General features: G+C 45.1%; 1 protein-coding gene across 1 annotated transcript in view; it reads left to right on the top strand.

The window, feature by feature from the left end:
* The first annotated feature begins 43 nt into the window (after positions 1 to 43).
* Positions 44 to 22,008, top strand: part of ZFP90 (ZFP90 zinc finger protein) — an 85,143-nt gene continuing 63,178 nt past the window's right edge. The window contains exons 1-2 of the mRNA XM_070397854.1: positions 44 to 242; positions 10,231 to 10,378. Coding sequence (XP_070253955.1) covers positions 10,356 to 10,378 — 23 coding nt within the window. The 5' untranslated portion in view covers positions 44 to 242; positions 10,231 to 10,355. The remainder of the gene's footprint in view (positions 243 to 10,230; positions 10,379 to 22,008) is intronic.

The raw sequence follows: 22,008 nt of genomic DNA, 5'->3' as shown, positions 1-22,008 counted from the left end.
CCATAGCAAAGGCGGCTGGCTGCAGATGGCTGAGGGAGAAAGGGGAAACCTCGAAGGATTGTGCGTGACTTCGGGAGCCTCTTGGGAGGCCGTTTGGATTCTTTTTTCTCCTTGGTCCCCACCCCGGAATTCGTGGTCTTAGTTTTATTATCTGAGAAGAAGGCGTGGAGCCGTCCTCCCCGCCCACACTCCGCGGTGATGGGGCAAATCCAGGGCGAGCAGCTTTGGTTTGCCCAACAAAGGTGAGAGGGGACGGAGGAGACCTTCCCACCACATTCTGAACTTTATCCCTTTACTTTTTTTGGGTCTCTGTCTTGTCATAGGAGAGTATGTTATTTATTTATTTATTTTTTAATCATAACGTTTGGGGTCATGAAAGCCTTCCCATCCCCTCTGCCCAGGTTCTGGCCTCCTTCACGCCAGATACCGCAGCGCCTCCCTTAGCGTAGCCAGAGGGCGCTTCTCCTGCTTAAAATCCTTCACAGGCTTCCCATTACCTCAGGCATGAAACCCACACTCCACATCGTTTGAAAAACCCTTCAAGATCTGGACTCCGCTTTCTTTCCTTTTTTTTTTTTTTTTTTTTTTTTTTTAACCTTTGGCATCGGGTATTCCCAGGTCTCCCCTCCAAGAACTAGCCTCCGAGATCAGGGGGGTTCCGGAGAAATATGGCCTTACACTCTGGTGGCAGCCAGGACTCCACCTTATTGCAACACTGAACTTCCTGGGAAGCAGAGAAGCCTTAAGAACCCGTTTTCTGTTACTCCCGTGGGCCCCTCCACCCTGCACTTAGCTAACTCCTTAGACTCTTCAAGCCCCAGCCTAGATGCCTGCCTTCGTGTTCCTTCCTCTGTTCTACTTGCGGGCTTATCTATCTATCTTCCACATTAGATTGTAAGACCCACAGAGCAGGGCCCATGTCTATATTATTCATACTTGCAGTACAGTGCCTGGCACATGGTAGGCACTCAATAGATATTTGTTGAATTGCAAATGAATTGAACTTTAATTGAGTGTCACTCATGCCTTCATAAACTTGATTTCCTAAGCTTGGGTGTTCCCCAGTACTGCAAGTGTTCAACTAGAGGGATGCCACGTGTTTGAAGAAATGTTTATGTCATTCTTACAGTGGATTGGAATTTTGCCTGAATGCTGGAGGGCCCTTCTCCAGTCCTTTGACGCTAGGGAGTGATAGATTCATGCCTTTTCCTTGGAAGTCCTATGAATTCTCTCCTAAATGTCATCAGTTCTTGTTCCTTTTTTTCCTGGCTGATGGCCCTTCTCCTTTCTGTGCCTAAATGCCCTACACCCCACTCTCTTTCTGGGAAAGATCTTCTGACCCGGAAGTAAAGACGGTCTGAGATTCCTGCCCATCTTTCAACCCTCTGTTCAGCTTCATGGGTCCTTGGTGGTGATGTCCCACCTTGCCAAGTAGCATCTTTTCTGAATCTTTCCCCATTCAGGGCCCTGGTGTTGGCTAAATAGTCCAATTAATCCCACACATGCTTCATCTGTCACTTTACCCAGGCATTTTGGGTGTATTTCAGCTAAAGCATTCTTGGGAGAATGCCTTAATAATGTGGGAATAATTTGTGGCCAAAGAAGTAACCATGGGACTATTACCCTGAACCTGATTTAAACCAAAAAGACAGAGCCTGAGCAAAGGTAACTCTGTCATCCTTGAGTTGATGACATCCAGGGAAAGAAAGCTAGCATGAGGGAGAGAGTAAAATGGATGGCATTTAGGGGAGAACCAATGACCTCTAAGAGGCATGGCAGAGGGGACTTTGTTCCTGGGTCAACCATAAGGGAAAGCCATTGGAGCTAGATGAATAGATGGGACCTCATTACTGAAGATAGAAAACTGGAAGGAGGCAGGGGGGAAATGGGATTTGTCTTGAAGCCTGATTCTGTGGATGCAGTGAGAGTAGAGGCTGTTGGAAAAGTGGGTAAGGGGAGGACTACGCCACAGGGCAGGCATTAGCACAGTATCAGCAGCGGTTTTAGAGCCACAGCTGAAACTCTAGAGGTCGGTTTAGCCCTTCAGGAGTAGTACTAGTTTTCAGAAATTTGTTACAAATAGGGGGAAAGTTGGGTTCCACCAATCTTCTTAAACTAGCATCTGCTCAGCCAACTAGAGTCAGGAAACCTGGATTCTAATTCTAACTTTGCCTCTGATTTGATATATGATCCTGGGCTGGACCTGTTTTGTCAGTTGTAAAATGAAATTTATTGGTGTTAGGAAGCAGCTAATAAGGTTGAGGTGGGGAAATTCAAATCTATTTACTAGCTGTGTGGCCTTGCACAGCCTTCTCAGATCTGCAGTTTGCTTACTTGAAAATGTTGTAATGGATGAATGAGATGCCTTATGTAAAACATAAATATCAAGAACTTAAATATTAATTCGGTTCCACATTTTTTATCTTGCATTATCAGAAATTGGTTTGACTGTGAATAAACAGGCAGGAGGTAATGCCCTTGGTAATCTGAGTTCAAACCACCATTCTCTTGTTAGTTGACTTTGGTCAGGTATGACTTTGGTCCGGTATATGCTCAATGTATTTGTTTTGGCCCTAGCCAGTTTGGCTCAGTGAATAGAGCATTGGCCTGCGTACTGAAGGGTTGTGGGTTTGATTCTGGTCAAGGGTATATAGCTCAATTGCAGGTTTGATCCCCAGCCCTGGTTGGGGTGCATATGGGAGGCAACCAATTGATGTGTCTCTCTCACATCGATGCTTCTCTCTCTGTGTCACTCCCCTTCCCTTCCACTCTCTCTAAAAATCATTGGAAAATGACCTCGGGTGAGGATTAACCAAAATATATATATATTTGTCATTTTTTAGAGGTGATTTAGAGCAGAGAACATTAAGAGAATAGAATTCTAGCTGCTTAAAAGCTAGAGTTTCAAACTTTGTTAGAGGGGGAAAAGGTCTCAGTAAAGTTCCATAGGTCTTCTAATTAGGGGATTAACCAGAATGCTGAATCTTAGACATGGGGTTGGAATGATTAACCAGGGCTGGGTCCCAAAGAGCCTGGTATACCAGACTGAGGAATATAATCTATAATAATAAAAGTGTAATATGCTAAATAGACCAGATGTCCTTCCGGACGACCTTCCGGATGAAGCTAGGGCTGCAAGGGAAGCCTGGGTCCTGGTTGCCAGAGGGAAGCTGGTACCGGCAGCCAGGGGAAGGAAGGCCTACTCTTACACGAATTTTGTGCATCAGGCCTCTAGTTTTATTCTAAAGATAATGAAAGTTTTTAAGGAAATGTGCATTTTGAAAACGGTCTAGGGCCTCTGTGGAGAAAGGTCAAAAGACGAGTCTGGGATGTAGGTCAAAAGTGATCCAGCATCATTACCATGAAGATGTAAAAGAGGGAGTGGATCTGAGATGTATAAGGAGGTAAATATTCAAAGGACTTTGTGAGTGATGAGTTGAAGGTGTGGAGGAGTGGTGAGTCAAGGATGATGCCCAGATGTCTGCCTTAGAAAGCTAGGTGGGTGGATGGTGGTGTTTTCCTCTGAATGCGGAATAGTAAAGGAGCAGGTTTAGGCAGGAAGAGGAGAAGATGAGTTTGAGGTGAGTGGGAGACATCCAGGTGAGATGTCTAGTAGGTGATTTGGAGCTTATCTTGGGAAAATGCCTTAATATATGGGAATAATTCATTCATGGCCAAAGAAGTAACTAGGGGAACTATTACTCTGAACCTAATTCAACCCAAAAAGACAGAGCCTGAGAACTTGTCATCCTTGAGAGAACTGATCTGAAGAAACTCTTAAGTTATCATTTTATCAACATATACATCATAATTGAAGCCATGGGAATGGATGAATTCCTTCAATAGAGGGGGTCAAAGAGAAGACCAAACTCCCTTGGGAAATACCAACATTTATGGGACAGGTAGAAGAAGAGGGACCTAAAAAGAAAAGTGAGAGAATAGTCAGAAAGATAGGAGGAGGAAACAGACATCTCTCGTAGCAATATGTTTACAGGTACATCTCCTAGGGCCGTGGTCGGCAAACTGCAGCTCACGAGCCACAAGCGGCTCTTTGGCCCCTTGAGTGTGGCTCTTCCACAAAATACCACGTGCGGACAACAACATACAAACCTGACTTCCCAAACTTTCCAAGGAGATGCAAGGCCATTGTTCACATTAGTGTTTGTCAGTCATTGTCATGATTTAATTTTATGGATATTGTAAGGTAAATTGTAAGGAATTTAATTTTATCAATAAATAATATCGTTATTAAGTATGATATCAAGTTTTATTCAACGTACCTATAGTTTAACTAAGACTTACAACTTTAAGTAAAGTTTATTAAGTTAATTTTAGGGAACGTTGTGGAGTGAAAGAAGATGTAGTGTCAAGGGTTGAGAAAGGTATGTTAAGATGGTTTGGACATATAAAGAGGATGAACGAAAGGAGGTAGACGAAACAAGTATACAAGACGAGTGTGGATGGGAGAGTTGGAAGGGATCGACCTCAGTGAACGTACCTCAATCAGCTTGAGGACGTTTTTAGCAAAGGCCACTTTAGGAGTACCCTAATTAAGTTAATAACAATGTACCTACCTATATAGTTTAAGTTTAAAAAATTTGGCTCTCAAAAGAAATTTCAATCGTTGTACTATTGATATTTGGCTCTGTTGACTAATGAGTTTGCCGACCACTGTCCTAGGGCAAAGGAAACTAAGGAGAAAATAAACAAATGGGACTGTATCAAAATAAAAACCTTCTGCACAGCAAAAGAAACCATCAACAAAATGAAAAGGGAGCTCACTGTATAGGAGAACATATTTGGCAATGATACATCTGATAAAGGGTTAATATCCAAAATATATAAGGAACTCATACAACTTAACAGAAGGAAGACAAACAATCCAATTAAAAAATGGGCAAATGCCGAAACCAGTTTGGCTCAGTGGATAGAGCGTCGGCCTGCAGACTGAAAGGTCCCAGGTTCAATTCCGGTCAAGGGCATGTACCTGGGTTGCAGGCACATCCCCAGTAGGAGATGTGCAGGAGGCAGCTGGTCGATGTTTCTCTCTCATCGATGTTTCTAACTCTCTATATCTCTCCCTTCCTCTCTGTAAAAAATCAATAAAATATATTTCAAAAAAAAAATGGGCAAAGGACCGAAATACTCACTTCTCCAAAGTGGACATACAGATGGCCAAGAGACATATGAAAAAATGCTCAAAATCACTGATCACCAGAGAGATGAAAATTAAAACGACAATGAGGTATAACCTCACACCTGTCAGAATGGCTACCATCAACAAATCAACAAATGACAAGTGCTGGCAAGGATATGGAGAAAAGGGAATCCTAGTGCACTGCTGGTGGGAATGCAGACTGATGCAGCCACTGTGGAAAACAATATGGAGTTTCCTCAAAATATTAAATATAGAACTGCCATTTGACCCAGTGATCCCACTTCTAGGAATACTAGTATATCCCAAGAAACCAGAAACACCAATCAGAAAAAATGTATGCACCCCTATGTTCATAGCAGTACCATTTACAATAACCAAGATCTGGAAACAGCCCAAGTACCCATCAGTAGATGAGTGGATAAAAAAGCTGTGGTACATTTATACCATGGGATACTATGCAGCAGTACAAAAGAAGAATCTCTTACCCTTTGAGACAGCACGGAGGGACCTGGAGAGTATCATGCTGAGTAAAATGAGTCAGTCAGAGAAAAACAAGTATCACATGATCACACTCATGCGTGGAATCTAAGTAACAAAATAAACTGATGATTGGAGTGGATCCAGAGACGTGGAAGCATGGAACAGAGTGCAGAATCTTGGAGGGAAGGCGGGGAGGATGGGTGGGCGGGAGGTAATCAACCAAGGACCTTGTATGCATATATATACATGGCCCATGGACACAGACAATGGGGTGGTGAGGGCCTGGGGCAGGGGGTGGGGGAGGGCTGGAGAGAGTCAATGGAGAGGAAAGGGGGACATATGTAATACTTTCTCCAATAAAGAATTATTTTTTAAAAAAGAATGAAAGATAGGAAAACCAAAGAATGGTATGCCACAGAAGCCAAATGGAGGAAGTGAGGTCACATGGTGCAGAATGGTCAAGTTAGCCAATGTCTGAACAAGTGAACACCAAGTTTAGTAACCAAGAAGTCCCTGGCAACTTTGGAGAGGTTCAGTGGAGTTGCAGGGACAGAAGTCTAAGTGCATGGGAAGTGGCTAGAGATAACTCTGGGAGTTGTTTTGAAGGAGAGGAAGGAGAAAAACAGAGAGGATGTAGAGTTGAGAGACAATTTTGTTTTAAATTGGGAGAGAAAAGGACATTTAAAAATGCTGGTGGGGGAAAGTTAATTGAGGTTACAAGAAAGAGAGTGATTGAAGGATGCAGAGAGGTCCAGTAGGAGAGTGGGAAGTGAGAGGGTTCAGAGTGAGTCTCAAGCGTGAGGAGGGCCCACGTTTCTTCTAAGATGGGAGGAGAGAAAGGAAGGCGGAGTTGGAGATGCAGTTAAGTCAGTAGGTTGGTAGGTCTGTGGGAAGCTTATAGAAAGAGGAAAATATTCAAGATGGCCACTGTGGAAAAAAGGAGGGAAAGCTGATAGCAACCCACAGAGACTGAAGGGCAGTGGTGAGAGCCTGCTGAAGTTGGGGGCACACATATTAAGGCATTCTCCCAAGATAACCTGTGTGGTTGTGGGCTATTTCCAGCATCTCATCAGACCTGAAATAGACATAGAGAAGGCTACTGGTGTGGCGGATCTGGGGCTGAGCTTTGTTGAACAAGGGAGACTAGAAAGCAAGGAAGTGTAAGTGGTGGCCCACAAGAAGAAGGAGGTGAAGCCAGGATGGAATGGACAGATGGGAGGGGTGGGGATCTCAGTGGAGGGAGAGGGTAGATATGATGGGTGGGAGGGAAGAGTAGGAAGGGCAGTCGAGACTGGTCAGAGGTGAAGGAATTCTGGTCAGAGGCGGCGTCAGGGTGGCTGGATTGGACAGAAGAGCTCATGGGATTAAAAGACAAGCTCTCCCAGAAAGTTGGCTGCTTTGAAGGAGAGGACCCCTAGTGGCTCTATGCCAACCTGTACAGTGAGTGGGAAGTTCACAGATGATGACAAGGAGCAGGGATAGGGTGCAGAGCCCTCTGACATGAGTGTCACAGAAATCAAGATGTCGGGGAACTAAGAAGTTTTCTTACCCAAGTCATGAGGGTTAAGGAGAAAAAGAACCAATGAGCTTCCTCATACATTTTTACAGAAGTATTATCTCAACATCATCTAAAAACGATTAGTTTTATACACACCTACAAGGCAGGATGTCTAGGAATAAAATTAACCAAACAAAAGGCATTTCCATATTTCATAGTGAAGTTGTATCAACCAAGTTCAAGGGTAGTGATTCTTACAATTTATATTTTGGTGTAGTGTGTAGATTTAAATATGTGCATATCAACTAGAAAATGTGTTTGAGAATTTTGCAGATTTCATTTCTTAGCAATGATTTGTTTTCTCAGTTTAGAACATAAATTAGAGAGCTTGTGTTAATTTTTTTCAAATGTAGAGCTTAGAGCTTAATTCATGCCTTTGAAATGCCATGAATTTGAAATGCAGCCATTTTCCTTTCTGCATCCTTGAAAAGGATTACAAGGATTTTATTAGTTTTTCAGATAATCTTGCCAGCACATACAGACTTCCCACAAGGGTCTCCTATCAGTAAGGTTGGATTGTGATTAATGCTGCAAAAGTGTTGTGCGTGAGATATTTAAGACAAGTCAAATAAGCAGCCAACTTTAGGATTTCCCAAACAGCAGCTTAGTTCACAATTATGGGACTTGATATAGAATATGAAATGTGTATCTAAATGTTAATTGAGAAAAATGATCCCCATAATTTCCAAAGAAAAGAAGGATAAAATCAGTTAATTGCTCTGAGCAATTTCTGTCTTTAAAAAAAGGCGATGTTATTTAAAAATATTTCTGTATGGTTGATAAATCTTTGTAATCTTGAAATAAGCCTGCTATTCCAGCCCCTTGGAACAGTGGGTGTTCAGAAAATATTTTGTGAATCAATTCATGAATGTTGTGATAATCTGTCTATGTTTAAAAGTCTTCCTTTCATCTCAAACTTTTATAAATATTCTTATATAAGGGTTGGTTCTTTTAAAACGTAAGTCAGATCATTTCACACCTCTGCTCAAATTTCTCCAGTGGCTTCTTTGTCTCATTGCAAACAAAACCTAAAGCCCTCAGGATGGCCTATAGCAGCGGTTCTCAACCTGTGGATCGCCAACCTGTGGGTCACGACCCCTTTGGGGGTTGAACGACCCTTTCACAGGGGTCGCCTAAGACCATCGGAAAACACATATATAATTACATATTGTTTTTGTGATTAATCACTATGCTTTAATCATGTTCAATTTGTAACAATGAAAATACATCCTTCATATCAGATATTTACATTACGATTCATAACAGTAGCAAAATTACAGTTATGAAGTAGCAACGAAAATAATTGTATGGTTGGGGGTCACCACAACATGAGGAGCTGTATTAAAGGGTCGCGGCATTAGGAAGGTTGAGAACCACTGGCCTATAGGGTCATATACACGGACTCCTGTAGCCTCTCTGCCTCATCCCATAGGTTCCCTCTGCTGCAGCACATTGACCCTCCACGCTGTTCCTTGATTGCCTAAAGTACACTCTAGCCTCAGGGCCTTTGCACTTGCTGTTCCCTCTGCTTTGAAGCTCTTTCCCTAGATATCCTCATGGATATTTCATATAAAATGGCAGCCTTGCCCTGGCCAGTGTGGTTCAGTTTCTTGGAGCATTGCCCCATACACTGAAAGGTCACTGGTTCGATTCCTGGTCAGGGCACATACCCACGTTGCGGGTTTGATCCCTGGTGTGATCAATGCTTCTCTCTCTCAAATCAATTAAAAAATACAAATATAGATAGATAAATAACTAAATACATAAATAGTAACATACTTTAAAAAATAAATAAAAATTTAAAAAATTTTTAAATGGCAGCTTTTCCTCTCCTAGCAGTCGCTACCCTCCAGTATTATCATCTGATATTTTATATATTCTCTTATCTGTTTATGGTCTGTCTCTCCCCTACTATCACTCCTCCAGTAATCCACTAGAATAAACTCTCCATTAGGGTAGATATTTTGTCTATTTTGTTTACTGCTGTACTCACATAATGTGGCATAGCACCTATACATAGCAGGTGCTCAGTGAAACATGTTGAATGAATAAGAATAACACATAGTCCATAGTATGTGACCCTAACGTTTATTTTTTATTTTTCTGCATTACAGTCCTCATGTAGGACATGTGTATATAACCTTTCACATTATGGAAATCATAGTGTAGATATAATTTTGAGTTCTGCTTTTATTTTTCTAACATTACATGTTATAAGCATTTTCCCTTGCTAAGATTGAATTCATTTGTTCAGTTGCTCATTCACTCATTTAGTCAATGAATATTTAATGAGGCATTTCTATGTTCCAGACAGTACTGGGTCTATAGTGGTAAACGGGACACAGAACTTGCCCTCGAGGAACAGAGATTCTTTATAAATGCAATCTGTAATGGTTGCCTAATATTCCATCAAATATCACACTATACTTAACCTTGCCCCTATTTAAGACTTTTTGTTTATTACTTAAAATAATGTAATGAAATACTCCAAGTTTATAGCAATTATCCTTTACAAATTATTCTTTAAGGTAAATTCCCAAATGAACAGTTATTGAGTTAAAGGGTTAAACATGGTTTTGGTGTTTTTATACCATCTGCCATATTGATTTCAAAAAGGGCGGTACCCATTTTGCCCAGTTGCCAGCATGAATGTCCCTGCTTCATCACAGCCTCTCCAGCATTAGATATTACTTTCAGTTTTGGCTAATGCAAAGTATAACATGATTCTTCCTTTTATTTATAATTTATGTCTATTAAGAATGCACATTTTTTTTGTTTTCTTCTTTTGTCACTGGTTAGTTCAGTAGGTCCTCAGGAGGCTTTTGGAGGGCCATTGCCCTACCTTGTAGATCATGCCCAATGTCTATAGTGCACATTGGAGGTTTATAGCATCTTAGAGTTGGAAGGGCCTGCATTCATCATCTAGTTTAGTGGAAATTCTGATAGATGGCTTTCTAGCCTCTGCTTGCATAGCCTGGCAGTGAGGACCTCACCATCTCATGGAAGCTTGTCTTGTTTTGGGCCTGCTCTACAGGTATTGAACTAGCTTCTTGTCGTCGTGGCTCCCGTGTGGCCCCATTCCTGCCCTCTGAAGCAGCAGAGCCCACATACCAGATGTTACAGAACCTTCCTACCTTTGCTGCTCATCTCTGCAAATAGATGACTAGAATGGTCAACTCCAGGTAAGTCTGGCAGGCCCGGTGGCAAAGACACTGTCCCACACACAAGTCTCTGCACTGGCCACATCAGCAGCCTCTTCAGCTGGGTTCATATGAAACTTAAAGTCAGCTGAAATTCTAAGACCTTTATGTGGACCTGCAGCCAAACCTACTTCCTCTCATCCCACATTTCTATAGTTGATCTTTTAAAGCCTGAAAACAAGACTTTGCTTTTCTCCCTATCTTTTTTTTCTTCAATGTTGGTAGCGAGGCTGCCCTGACCCCACTCCTGCTGTCTAAGATGGGGACAATAAGAGTCGGTCTGACAACTTCACATGCTGGCGTGATAATCAAATGAGATGAAGTTGGACATTTGTCACTCATTTTGGTTGTCTGACAGCTGAGCCTCCTTCCTGTGCTTGAGGGATTCCGTGTCTCATGAGGTGGAACCATTCCTTTGCAGCTAGGCCTGGGCATCAGCCTGAGCCTCAGGCTCCTCCAGTCCAACAAGCTCTCGCTCTCCCCGATGCCACTCCTCACCAATTTTGAATTGGAAGCCAGTGACAGCAAAAAAGGAGGGTCTGCTTTGCACCCCTTTTAGTGGTTTGATGGGTCTCTTCTCAGTTTCCAGTGAGAGTTCAATGGACAGCATCCCTCAGAAGGTGTCTGTGGTGTCGGTGGCAGGGATGGTAGGCCAGACTCGGTGGTCACAACGATGTCTTCTAAGACTACTGCTGAGTTGGAGTTTGGGACATTGTTCTTGATTGTGTGCTTCCAAACCTGGTTTTCTACCTTCCTGGAGATATTGTGAGCTACTCACTATTTTTTAATTTATGTCCTTTGCTGTGCACATCAGCCAAAGTTAGTTACTTATGCTTACAACTAAAATTTCTAACCAATACATGCAGGATATGAAAAGTAAATGGAAAAGTCCTAAACACCACACACATACAAGATATTATTGTTTGGGATTTTGATTTCTAAGTAGTTGGTGTAAGGAGAGTAGGGGGAAATAAGCCTGAGTTCTGTACCTGCTAGGAGTTCAGACGGGTCTAGGCATGCCTGGAAAGCTGGCCGGCATGAGGGGGTGACGGTAGGAATTTGAGTGCTGGACACTGGCTCCACAGTTAAAGACTGACCTCTGACCCTAAGGCATCTGATGTGGGGATGGCAGCTGCCAGAAGGCCTGCTGGGCACACATAAGTGGATTGGCTGCTTGCCCCTCCTACCCTTGGGCCATTACCAACAGCCAGGGCCAGGAACTGGGGCTGGGCTGTAAAGCAGTTCACCTGGGGCTGTGCAGCTGTTCCTGCGATGCCCTCACTGGGGTGGAAGAGGAAACCTGTCTGGATAGGCCCCCCACACCTGGAACCACAAGAGGGATTATGAGTAGGTTGGGATTCCATCTTGGGCTGCCCTTGTCCCACTGAACTATGGCTTGGCTCTCCAGCCCGGCCTGTGCCTCCTGAGTCCTGTCCCACGCTGCCATCTGAGTCTACCAGCCCTGGGTATCCCAGAGTGGGGGGGGGGCTGAGACTGGCACTGCTGCCCTGGTCAGTAATGAGCCCTTGGGAGTTTGTGGCATTAAGCACAGCTTCTCTGGGGAGATCCTATTTTAAACCCCGGGTTACCGCCAGAGTAGCCCTTCTGGATATGTGTATAGGGTAATGGTGCTCCTGCCTTAGCGATTCTGTGATTCAAGTAAACACTGGTGCTGGCCTGCTCCCAGTACCCTGATGCACCTCCAGGGAGGACCAAGATCGTGATGTGTCCAAATCAGCCAGGGATAATGTATTGGGCCTGGACCACAGTCATATCAGAAATGTGGTAGCATCGTTCAGAGGGTTCCTCATAGAACTGTAGGTTCTATCCCTGCCATAGCCACAGATTTTTGTGATGTTCAGATCTCAACTACCAATTTTAATCTTCTTGCCAAATACAACCGTATATAATATTGTTTTGATATGAAGTCAAAACAAATCCACTATAAAAACAGCATAGAAGATAAGTTCTTAAACTTTATCATCTGATCTAGATAGCTTTTCAGTGTCTAAGTTACTCTGGGTCAGGCACTTTAAGTACCCTGACACTGTACATGCTTTCTCTTATTTAACATTCACCACAATCTACACTAATAAAAGAGAAACATGGTAATTGGCGTACGACCGCTACCCTCCCCATTGGCTAATCAGCGTATCCTTATGCAAATTAACTGTCAGCCAAGATGGCGGCCGGCAGCCAGGCAGCTGGAAGCTAACAGGAGGCTTGCTTGCTGTGGACTCCAACGTTCCCTGCCGGCCTCTGAGCTTCAATTGGAAACATAGTAACATTTACAGAAGATAAACAAAACTCCAGAAAGCTCCTGTCAGTCAGCCGGGATCTCAGAGCTAAAGTCGCAACATTGTTTCGAATACAGAAAACAAAGGCCAGAAACCTGCTTTCAGCCGAGCCTCAGAGAGAAAGCCGGCTCTCAGCTCCAGTGACAGCCATAGAAGGTAAATAAATGCCAGAATAAAAAAAAAAAAGAAAAAAAGGAGAGGTTTGGAGCTTCAGTCGCCCGCCAGCCTGAAAACAGCCCTCAGCCCCTCACCCAGACTGGCCAGGCACCCCAGTGGGGACCCCCACCCTGAAGCAACAAGATGGCGGCTAATTTGCATACTGAAGGCGGGCGGCAGCAGGCAAGGCTGTCTGCGGTCTGGGACCCGGATCTGTGACCCTGCCAGGTGGGATCAGCGGAGCCGCGAGGCCTCCCGGCACCGGGATCAGCGTGACAAGGGGCAACACCCAAACGCCCTGATTGCCCTGCGGCTCTGTGTGTGATGGGGGCAGCGCCCCAACCCCCTGATCAGCCCTGCTCTGTGGGTGATAGAGGGCGGCGTCCCAACCCCCTGATTGCCCTGTGGCTCTGTGTGTGACAGTGGCGGCGCCCCAACCCCCCCCCCCATGGGCCCTGCTCTATGTGAGACGGGGTAGAGCCATACCTCCCCATCGGCCCTGCCCTGAGTGTGACAGGGTGTGGCGCCTCAACTACGCCCCCCCCCCCCCCCACGGGCCCTGCTCTGTATGTGACAGGGGGTGGTGCCCCAGCTCCCCTATTGGCCCTACTCTGTGCGTGACAGGGGGGAGCTCCTCAACCCCCTGATTGGCCCTGCTCTGTGTGTGACAGGGGGCAGCTCCCCAACCCCCTGATCAGCCCTGCTCTGTGCATGACAGGGGGGAGCTCCCCAAACCCCTGATTGACCCTGCTCTGTGCATGACAAGGGGGAGCTCCCCAAACCCCTGATGGGCCCTGCTCTGTGTGTGACAGAGTACGGAGCCCCAAGCCCCGATGGTCCCTGCTCTGTGTGTGACAGGGGGCAGCGCCCCAACCCCCTGATGGGCCCTGCTCTGTGCATGGCAGGGGGCAGCGCCCCAACCCCCTGATCGGCCCTGCTCTGTGCGTGGCAGGGGGTGGCGCCGCAACTTCCCTATCGACCCTGCCTTGAGTGTGACAGGGGGCGGTGCCCCAACCCCCCAATCGGCCCTACCCTGAGCGTGACTAGGGGTGGCATCACAACCTCCCGATCCGCCCTGCTCTGTACATGACAGGGGGCGGCGCCTCAACTCCCCAATCGGCCCTGCTCTGAGCCTGACCAGGGGCTGCACCTAGGGATTGGGCCTGCCCTCTGCCACCCAGGAGCAGGCCTAAGCCAGCAGGTCGTTATCTCCTGAGGGGTCCCAGACTGCGAGAGGGCACAGGATGGGCTGAGGGACCCCCTCTCCCCCCCGAGTGCACAAATTTTTGTGCACCGGGCCTCTAGTCCTATTTATAAGATACTATTTATAAAAGTACCATATATAAGGTACCATTATAATTCCCATTTTATAGGTAGGGGAACTGAGGCCCATAGTGGTTATGGGACTAGCCCAATGTCACATAACCAGTAAGTGGCAGAGCTGGGCTGGCCATCCACCCCCTAGAGCCTGAAAACTGCCTTTCCCTCAACCCATTCCGTTGTGGGGCAGCTCTGGCCGTTGAAATGTTTTCCCTCACATGGAGCTAAAATCTGTGTCTCCCTAAGTCAGTCCTATTCCTATTTCTGCGTATCCCATCGCCTATCATGGCAGTTCCTGGTCTCCCAGTCTTCCAGCTCAGGTCTCTGTTAATGATCGGGGGCACCTCAGCTTCTTCCTATGGGAACATCTGGACCATTTTGTATCAACTAAGTCCTTAGGATCATTGCTGCAAGAAGGTCGTGGCTAGGTAGCTCTCTAATTCTACAAGTACTGCCATCCATTCTGTCTCACTTCTGGCAGGGTTATGTCAAGAAATAGTCGACCCGCCCTAACTGGTTTGGCTCAGTGGATAGAGCGTCGGCCTGCGGACTGAAGGGTCCCAGGTTCGATTCCAGTCAGGGGCATGTACCTTGGCTGCGGGCACATCCCCAGTAAGAGGTGTGCAGGAGGCAGCTGATTGATGTTTCTCTCTCATCCATGTTTCTACCTCTCTATCCCTCTCTCTTCCTCTCTGTAAAAAAACCAATAAAATATATTTTAAAAAGAAAAGAAAACGAAATAGTCGACCCAGTCACTAGTTTTAGAAGGGCATTATTAGAAAGTTCTTCTCTAAGAAAAGTGGCAGGACGACAGTCAAAACAGCAGCAGTATGATTAATACTAAGCTAAGGATTGGATTGCTGCATGGGAATCTTCTGTCTCCCTTGTATTCTGACTGGAATACAGGATTCATGCGGACAGGAATTTTTGCTTGTTTTGTTTGCCGCTGTATCCCCAATGCCTACGATGGTGGCTGGAATGGCAAATAATGCAAATATATATTGAATGAATTATGAGTACAGTTTCATGTCTGATGTCACCTACTCAGGTTTCTAAGGTGTTTTGGAGAATAATGTGATCTCCCAAGGCCATGGCTTTGAATTTTGTTTTCCATTACCTCACCAGCAGTTTCTTAGTTTTGTGTGATTTTGATTCATAAGAAGATAACCTTAACCATATGCCAAATACATTGGATAAATAACTCTACCTCAAAAGCAGTTTAATTTGATCTTGTAAATCTAAGTCTAAACTGAAATTTGGTTTAGCTGGATAAAGGGGCTATTGGATTTCTAGTCTTTTATCCTATGAAACACATTCTGTGACCTTCTGCTTTGAATATTGAGCTTGAATTCAAAATGTAAAATCATCAGGAAACAGCTAAATGAGAGGAATGTTAGCATTTACATTTTTTTCATTGTCTATACACAAATAATACATGCTCATTGTTTAAAATGAGAAAATACAGGTAAGCAAAATGAGGGAAATATAAACCACTTATATTCCCACCATTCAGAGATGGTCACTGCCACCATTTTTCTGTTATATATCAAATACTGAAATAAGCTAATATGGTGATTGATTCATTTTTCTTATGAGAAAATGAACATAGGAGTTCTGGTTCTCAGCCCAGGTCGACCTGTGCTAAGAGGAGCCCACAGATCTGAGTCCAGTAAGGCCCAGGCAGCAAAGGTAAATGGATGGGGTCATCTCTAGTTCGTATCTCAGAATCTGCCTTTGGAAGGTGACCCCAGAAGTGGCAGGAGGCTACAATGGAGAGAGAGTAAGGAAAACAACTTTGACCTGGCTAAACATCCCAGATTTCACATACAGCAGATTTCCTGGAAATAGGAGTGTGTTTTCCTGAGAATTGGAGGTGAGGTAATTTTGGAAGAGTCGGCCACAAGATGACTTGCAACTCAGAAAGGCAGAAGGTTCAAGTAAGGCTTGGAGATAGCCCTCGTGCTCACTGTGTAGTTGGCTGGATTATCCTGGACCAGTGTTCTTCCACCCTGATTTGCTAGGAGGGGACCATGTCACTTCTGGTTCATGACTCACTATAGGAAAAGGTGGAGATCTGTGTGAATTGGACCTGAGGTCATGTCCTTGGGCATCTTAGCATCTTCCAGTTGGGGTGCAGGATTCCTGGGAAGTCAGTCATGAGCAAAAGACTCATATTTTTCTTTGAAGTTAATGTAAATTTTGTATTCTTCTCCATAAGATTTGTCTTTAAATAATAAAATAATATTAAAATAATATTTTAAAAAATCTTTACGTGAAGTCAGTGTTCCAGGATGCTAAGCATATGGGCACATTTTGTAAACATTGGTTGAAGGAAAGAATATTGTTTACCCCAATCTACAGGATGCTCTTGCTCAGGCCATGACAAGTCTGAAAAGGAATGATGGGATCACTGGGCTGGGAGGTAAATTAATACTCTCTGGGTACCACCTATATGCAAGATAAGATGCCAGATGTTTTACCTGCATAGCCTCAGTTTAAACACCATAACCCTACAAAGATCCCTATTTCATAGGCAAGTAATTAGAGAATCAGATAGATTAGGTAATTTTTCAAGGTCTGGATGGAAATCCTGGTCTCCTTGAGCTCCTGTTCTCTCCATATACCTTGTGGCCCCCTGAGGCCAGTTTACCCGTCAATTTCTTGGAGATAGCATGGAGAATGCAGCTCACTGCTGTGTTCTCGGGCATGAAAGAAACTGCCATGTTCTGTCTTCCTGTACTGAAGACTGACATTGCAGGGATCATAGGGCTTGCCTGTGGGCAGAGGAAGGCAGCACCTCTGGGGGGCTGGAGCACATCCCTTGTTCCTAAGTGGGCCAAGTAGGGGCACACGGGGATGCTCCAGGAGGAAAAGGGCCCACGTGCCATGTTACTTCAGGATAGCATTCATTCAGAATCGTCGTTGGCATTTTTAGCTTGTTTAATCTTTTGAACTTTGTTCCTAGTCTGTTATGACTCAAGTTCAAGTTGTTTTTTGTTTTTGTTTTTTCAAGTTTACTGGGTCCGCTCAGCTGTGAGTTGAGTGTCCCTGGTTGAGGGATCCAACATGGCTTTGTGGAGCTCTCCAGAAGCACAAATTATAAGGCTCCAGATTATTCACAGATGTCTGGGGGTGGCTGTTAACATGATTATTCAGTGACGGCATTGCAGTCCCTGAAGCAGATGTGGCCGTTCCAAGGGGAGCACACGATGTTGTTCTCCTTCTTAGGTTAGCCTCACAGCACCCTCAACTCTTGCCTCCAAAACTCCTTCCCTAGGGCACAGGGCCAGCAGGTGTGTGAGAGGTACATAGGGGATTGAGCCTGAAGGCAATTATAAGTGGTTGCAAAAAGTAAGTACAGTGTGAACCCACTGTATGCAGCTTAGAGAAGGAGAGGGAGGAATGCTCCTGGGTGCTAACTAGCAGTGGTGTCTCTAGGAAGGAGTACACACATCCCTCAGTTCTCCTTTTACCTGTCTGCATTTTTAATTTTTCTGTCATGAACATTCATTGTTTTTCTAATAAGAAAAAAGAGAATTATAAACAAATCCTATCATTGGCTATTTAGGTAATTCTGACTTCTTATGAGTATAAACGGTGCAGAGCAGGAATAATTGGCGGAAAAATGAGTTTAAAATGATAAAGCACAGAAAAGTAGACCTCATCTCTAAATGCTGAAAAGCTAACAAAGTTACTTCAAGATGGTTAAGAGGGCTATAATACTACTGCAATACTGGGCAGCATGGTTCCTATTCAAAAAGCAACGACTAGGCTTAATCGTTTTCAACCTAGTCATTTTTTCAATAATAGTTCATCAGGTTGATCAAAGTACCACATTTAGAAACTTAAAAACTTTTCTTTTTATGTACCTTTGGCACCAGTCACCTGCATGGGACTGGGAAGTAAAGACGAGAATTCATCCCATTGTTTCCTCTGAGTTTATGGGGTGAAAATGAGGCTGAGAGATATAGCTGATAAGATCGTGTGCTCACATAAAGCACTTGACCCTGGTCAATGACCCAGAAGCAAGTTTGGGTGCAGGTTGCTACTTCAGTGTTGAAAACATTAACTCCAGTCATTCAAATGGCTTTTTTATTTAATACATTTTAAGTTACAACAGAATATTATCCCTTATAAAAAAGGAAAGTGGAAAAGACTCTTTTTAAAAACATATATATTTCTTTATTGATTTCAGAGAGGAAGGAAGAGGGAGAGAGAGATAGAAACATCAATGATGAGAATCATTGATCGGCGGCCTCCTTCACGCCCCCTACTGGGGATCGAGCCCTCAACCCGGGCAGGTGCCCTTGGCCAGAATCGAACCTGGATCCTTCAGTCCGCAGGCCGATGCTCTATCTACTGAGCCAAACTGGCTAGGGCTGGGAAAGACTCTTTTGTCTGCTAACCCCAGCTGTTCCCAGAGCTGCTGTTGGCTAACCAGCAGTCTGGTGGCCTCAAACCCTGTATCCAGCTGTACCTTTTCTGTCTACCCTAGCCTGGAATAATCCAGCCTTCCACCTTCTTTGCGGGATTTCAGAGCTGTCAAGCTTTACTGTGAAAAAAGAAAATTAGTACCACCATGGAGATGTGGTTTCCAATTCAGCCAGCAGTTTGCCAGTCCTTTTATCCACACCTGGCCAGACACTACTCTCATTCGCCATCCTAGCTGTTCCCTGATTGTCCAACTCTTCTCAGATTGTCCACCTATCGCTGTCTATATCCAACTTCTGCAGCCCTGGGAGAGTGAAGCATATCAGGTTTTCAGCTCCTCTCTTCCTTGCTTCTAAGAAGATCTACATGGCATTGCCAAGACTAGCCTCCCTCTTAGGATCTCCCTCCCACCCTCCCTTGCCTCTTCCAGAATCCAGTTCAATACATTACCCTCTTTCTTTGATTCTCTCATCCTTCCCTTGTGTCTGGTTCCATTTCTTCGCCCTGTAAGTACAATTCTTTCCCATTTTAGAAAAGCTTACCTTTACTTTCTCTTCCCGGGCAGCTCCCACCCTGCCCTTTATAAGCAAACTTCTTGAAGTTAGACCATATTTTGTGTCTCCATTTCCTCAGCTTCTTTTACTTCCCACCAAATCTAGATTCTACCCCTATCATTTTACAAAGACTGTCCTTGCTAAGGCCACCAATGAATTTTTGATTGTCAGATTATTAAATGAATCTTTTCACCTGAACTGACCTATCTGTGTGATATATATTCAGTTTCTATAACTCCTTACAACTCTTGTAATTCTGTTAACATTTCTTCATGCTTTTCAGCTGCTTCCTCTCACCTCTCTCTGACCAATTCTTAAATACTGGTGTGTCCCAAATTTTGTCCTTGACGCTGCCTTGGTTTCCTTCCATGATCTTTTTAGTGAGTAGGGGTTGGGTCTGTGCCCAGTAGTTGCCCAGCAGAGAACTGTAGAAGTGGAAACCATTGGGTCTCTTTGATCTCCAACACAGCACATAGCGCTGACCCAGAGGAGTACGTTTCTAATAATGGAAATTTGGGCATTAGACCCTTGGTGGATTGGAAGCAGGTGAGTCTTGTATATGACTCACATTCACCCAGGAGGCCATCCCTTTCCTTGCTCAGCCAACTTGGAGGACATAGAGCTGTGCCTCATGAAGGCTGTGTGCCCACAGGGCTGCTCCATGCCACATTCTAGAGTCTTTCATGTTGACATGTGTAGCTCTAATTCATTTGTCTTCATCTATAATAATAAAAGCACAATATGCAAGTCGACCAAATGGTCGAACAGCGGAACAACTGTCCGGACAACCTTCTGGACGAAGCCAGGGCTGCGAGGGCCAAGCCCCTTGTACGAATTTCATACATCAGGCCTCTAGTTGCCTATAATATTCCACTACATGAATATACTACCATATCCATTCTCCTGATAAACATTAAGATTGTTCCCAGTTTTTTATATTTCCCACAATATTACTATAACAATCTCATACTTGTGAGCATGTGCAGAAGAGGGTGTATGCATCTTAAACTTCACTAGTGAATGCCACATGGCTTCCCAAAGGTTGTACCAATGTGTACACTCACTTGACAGGTGGGGAAACTGAGGCACAGAGCAGGACAGTCACTTGGCCAAGGCCACAGAGTGGAGAAGCTGCAGAAGCTGTTGGCTCAAACCACTTTGTCCTCAAGAATAGCAATGAATCTGGTGGGAGTCCTGTGCCCTGGGGGAGGAAGCTGAATGTCTCTGAGGGCATGCACGCCTCTGGTCTGCTTCTTCTTTCTTTGTTCTCCTTTTAGCTGTCCTTGGTCACTCAGGGCCACATGGAGAGAATTGCCTGCTTTCAGAGGCAGGCCCCTGAGTGCTGTGCTGGCTGAGCCATTCACGAGCCACAGAAGTTCAGAGGAAATTCCATTTCTCTAACAGTGGAAAATGAATGGCCCGGACAAGTCTTTATCCAGAGCTCAGCCCAGCCAGAGTGAGCCATGAGCCATACTCAGAGGGCACGAAGCTCCCCTATGCAGCCTGACACAGGGCAGGGAGTGTTTTGCAGATCAAGAATCTGAGGCCAGGAGAGAAGTGATCTTCCCACGATCCCACAGCAAAAATTGTGGCAGAACCTGGCTCAGTGCTGGGCTTCTCGCTGGCCAGCATGGACCAGGTTAGTTGCAGGTGGTTGTAGTGTCGGACTGGTGGGTGTTGGCATTTCAGCATCTTTCTTATTTATTAGGAGCCTTTGAGCCACACCCTTCTTGGAACATGATTATATGTTTCTGAAACTGAATTCACTCTTTGATATTTGAGATCCTGGGATTTTGAATTGTTATATGTCTCATGTCTCATCCCAACTCTGCTCCAGCTTTTGGATGATGAACTGATGGGAGCAGTTAACCTGAAATTCCTTAGGACAAGATTTACTAACTGTCTGTAGGCTGCAGGAGCTAAAAACAAACAAACAAACAAACAAACAAAAACCTTCCTGAAGTGCCATACCCACAGAGTGCCATGCCCTGGGGAGAATCTAGCTTGGGCGGCAAGGTGAGTGAGCTAGCATTCTCTTCAGAGCACCTAGCAGGCTGCCTCCCTCCCCTCAGAGAGGAGCTGTCTTGGTCACTGTGGCTTTCCCTTTGGTTGGCCAGTCCCATCTGTCTGGCTTGCTGTGCCCTGACCCTTCAGAGGCCAGCAATATCTCTGAGATGCTGCTGGACAAGAAGAGGTGAGCCTAGGTGAGAAAGATGCCCAGTTTGACAGTTGTCCCCAGCCACTTACTGAGTTCCCTGCTGTCTCTCAGATTCCTGGCCTCAGGCCTTGCTTAGCAGCTCTCAACACCTCTTAGCTCAGCTCTGGGATCTCCAGGAGACTTCCCAGCTTTAGCCCCTTCAAATCTTGAACTAAACCTGCCTCCAGCTCATGCCTGCCCATCGTTGGTCCCCTCCCCATCCAGCTCCTCAGTGGCCCCCGGTTGCTTACCAAAATTCCTGGCACTTTGCCACATCCCTGTTCTGTCTGAACCATCCTCCATCAAGTGGGCTCAGGGAAAGCCCTGTGGGATGCAGCCAGATAACCTGGTACTTTGGCAGGTGAGTATGGAGAGGGGACAGAGTTGAGTCATGTAGGAGCCAGAATAACCAGAGGACACGGAGGGCAGCTGGACATGCAGCTACCCAGGAGTCAGGCCAAGGAATTCCAACTCTGATATGAAGTCCATATCAGAGATCAGACTGGACACAGATGACACAGCCAAGGAGGCCACCGCCTGGGAAAGGTGGCTTGGAGGGAAGTGGCAAGTGAAAAGCAGAGACTAGAGGCAGCGACAGCAACGGAGGGTCTCTTGCTCTCATGCCTCTCAACTGGGGACGTGTGGGAGATGCAGCCG

The sequence above is a fragment of the Myotis yumanensis genome, unplaced genomic scaffold, assembly GCF_028538775.1.
Source record: "Myotis yumanensis isolate MYYU_CA2020_CCGP unplaced genomic scaffold, mMyoYum1.0.hap1 SCAF_18, whole genome shotgun sequence".
In the NCBI taxonomy this organism is placed as follows: domain Eukaryota; kingdom Metazoa; phylum Chordata; class Mammalia; order Chiroptera; family Vespertilionidae; genus Myotis; species Myotis yumanensis.
This window is presented reverse-complemented; position numbering and strand designations above follow the sequence as displayed.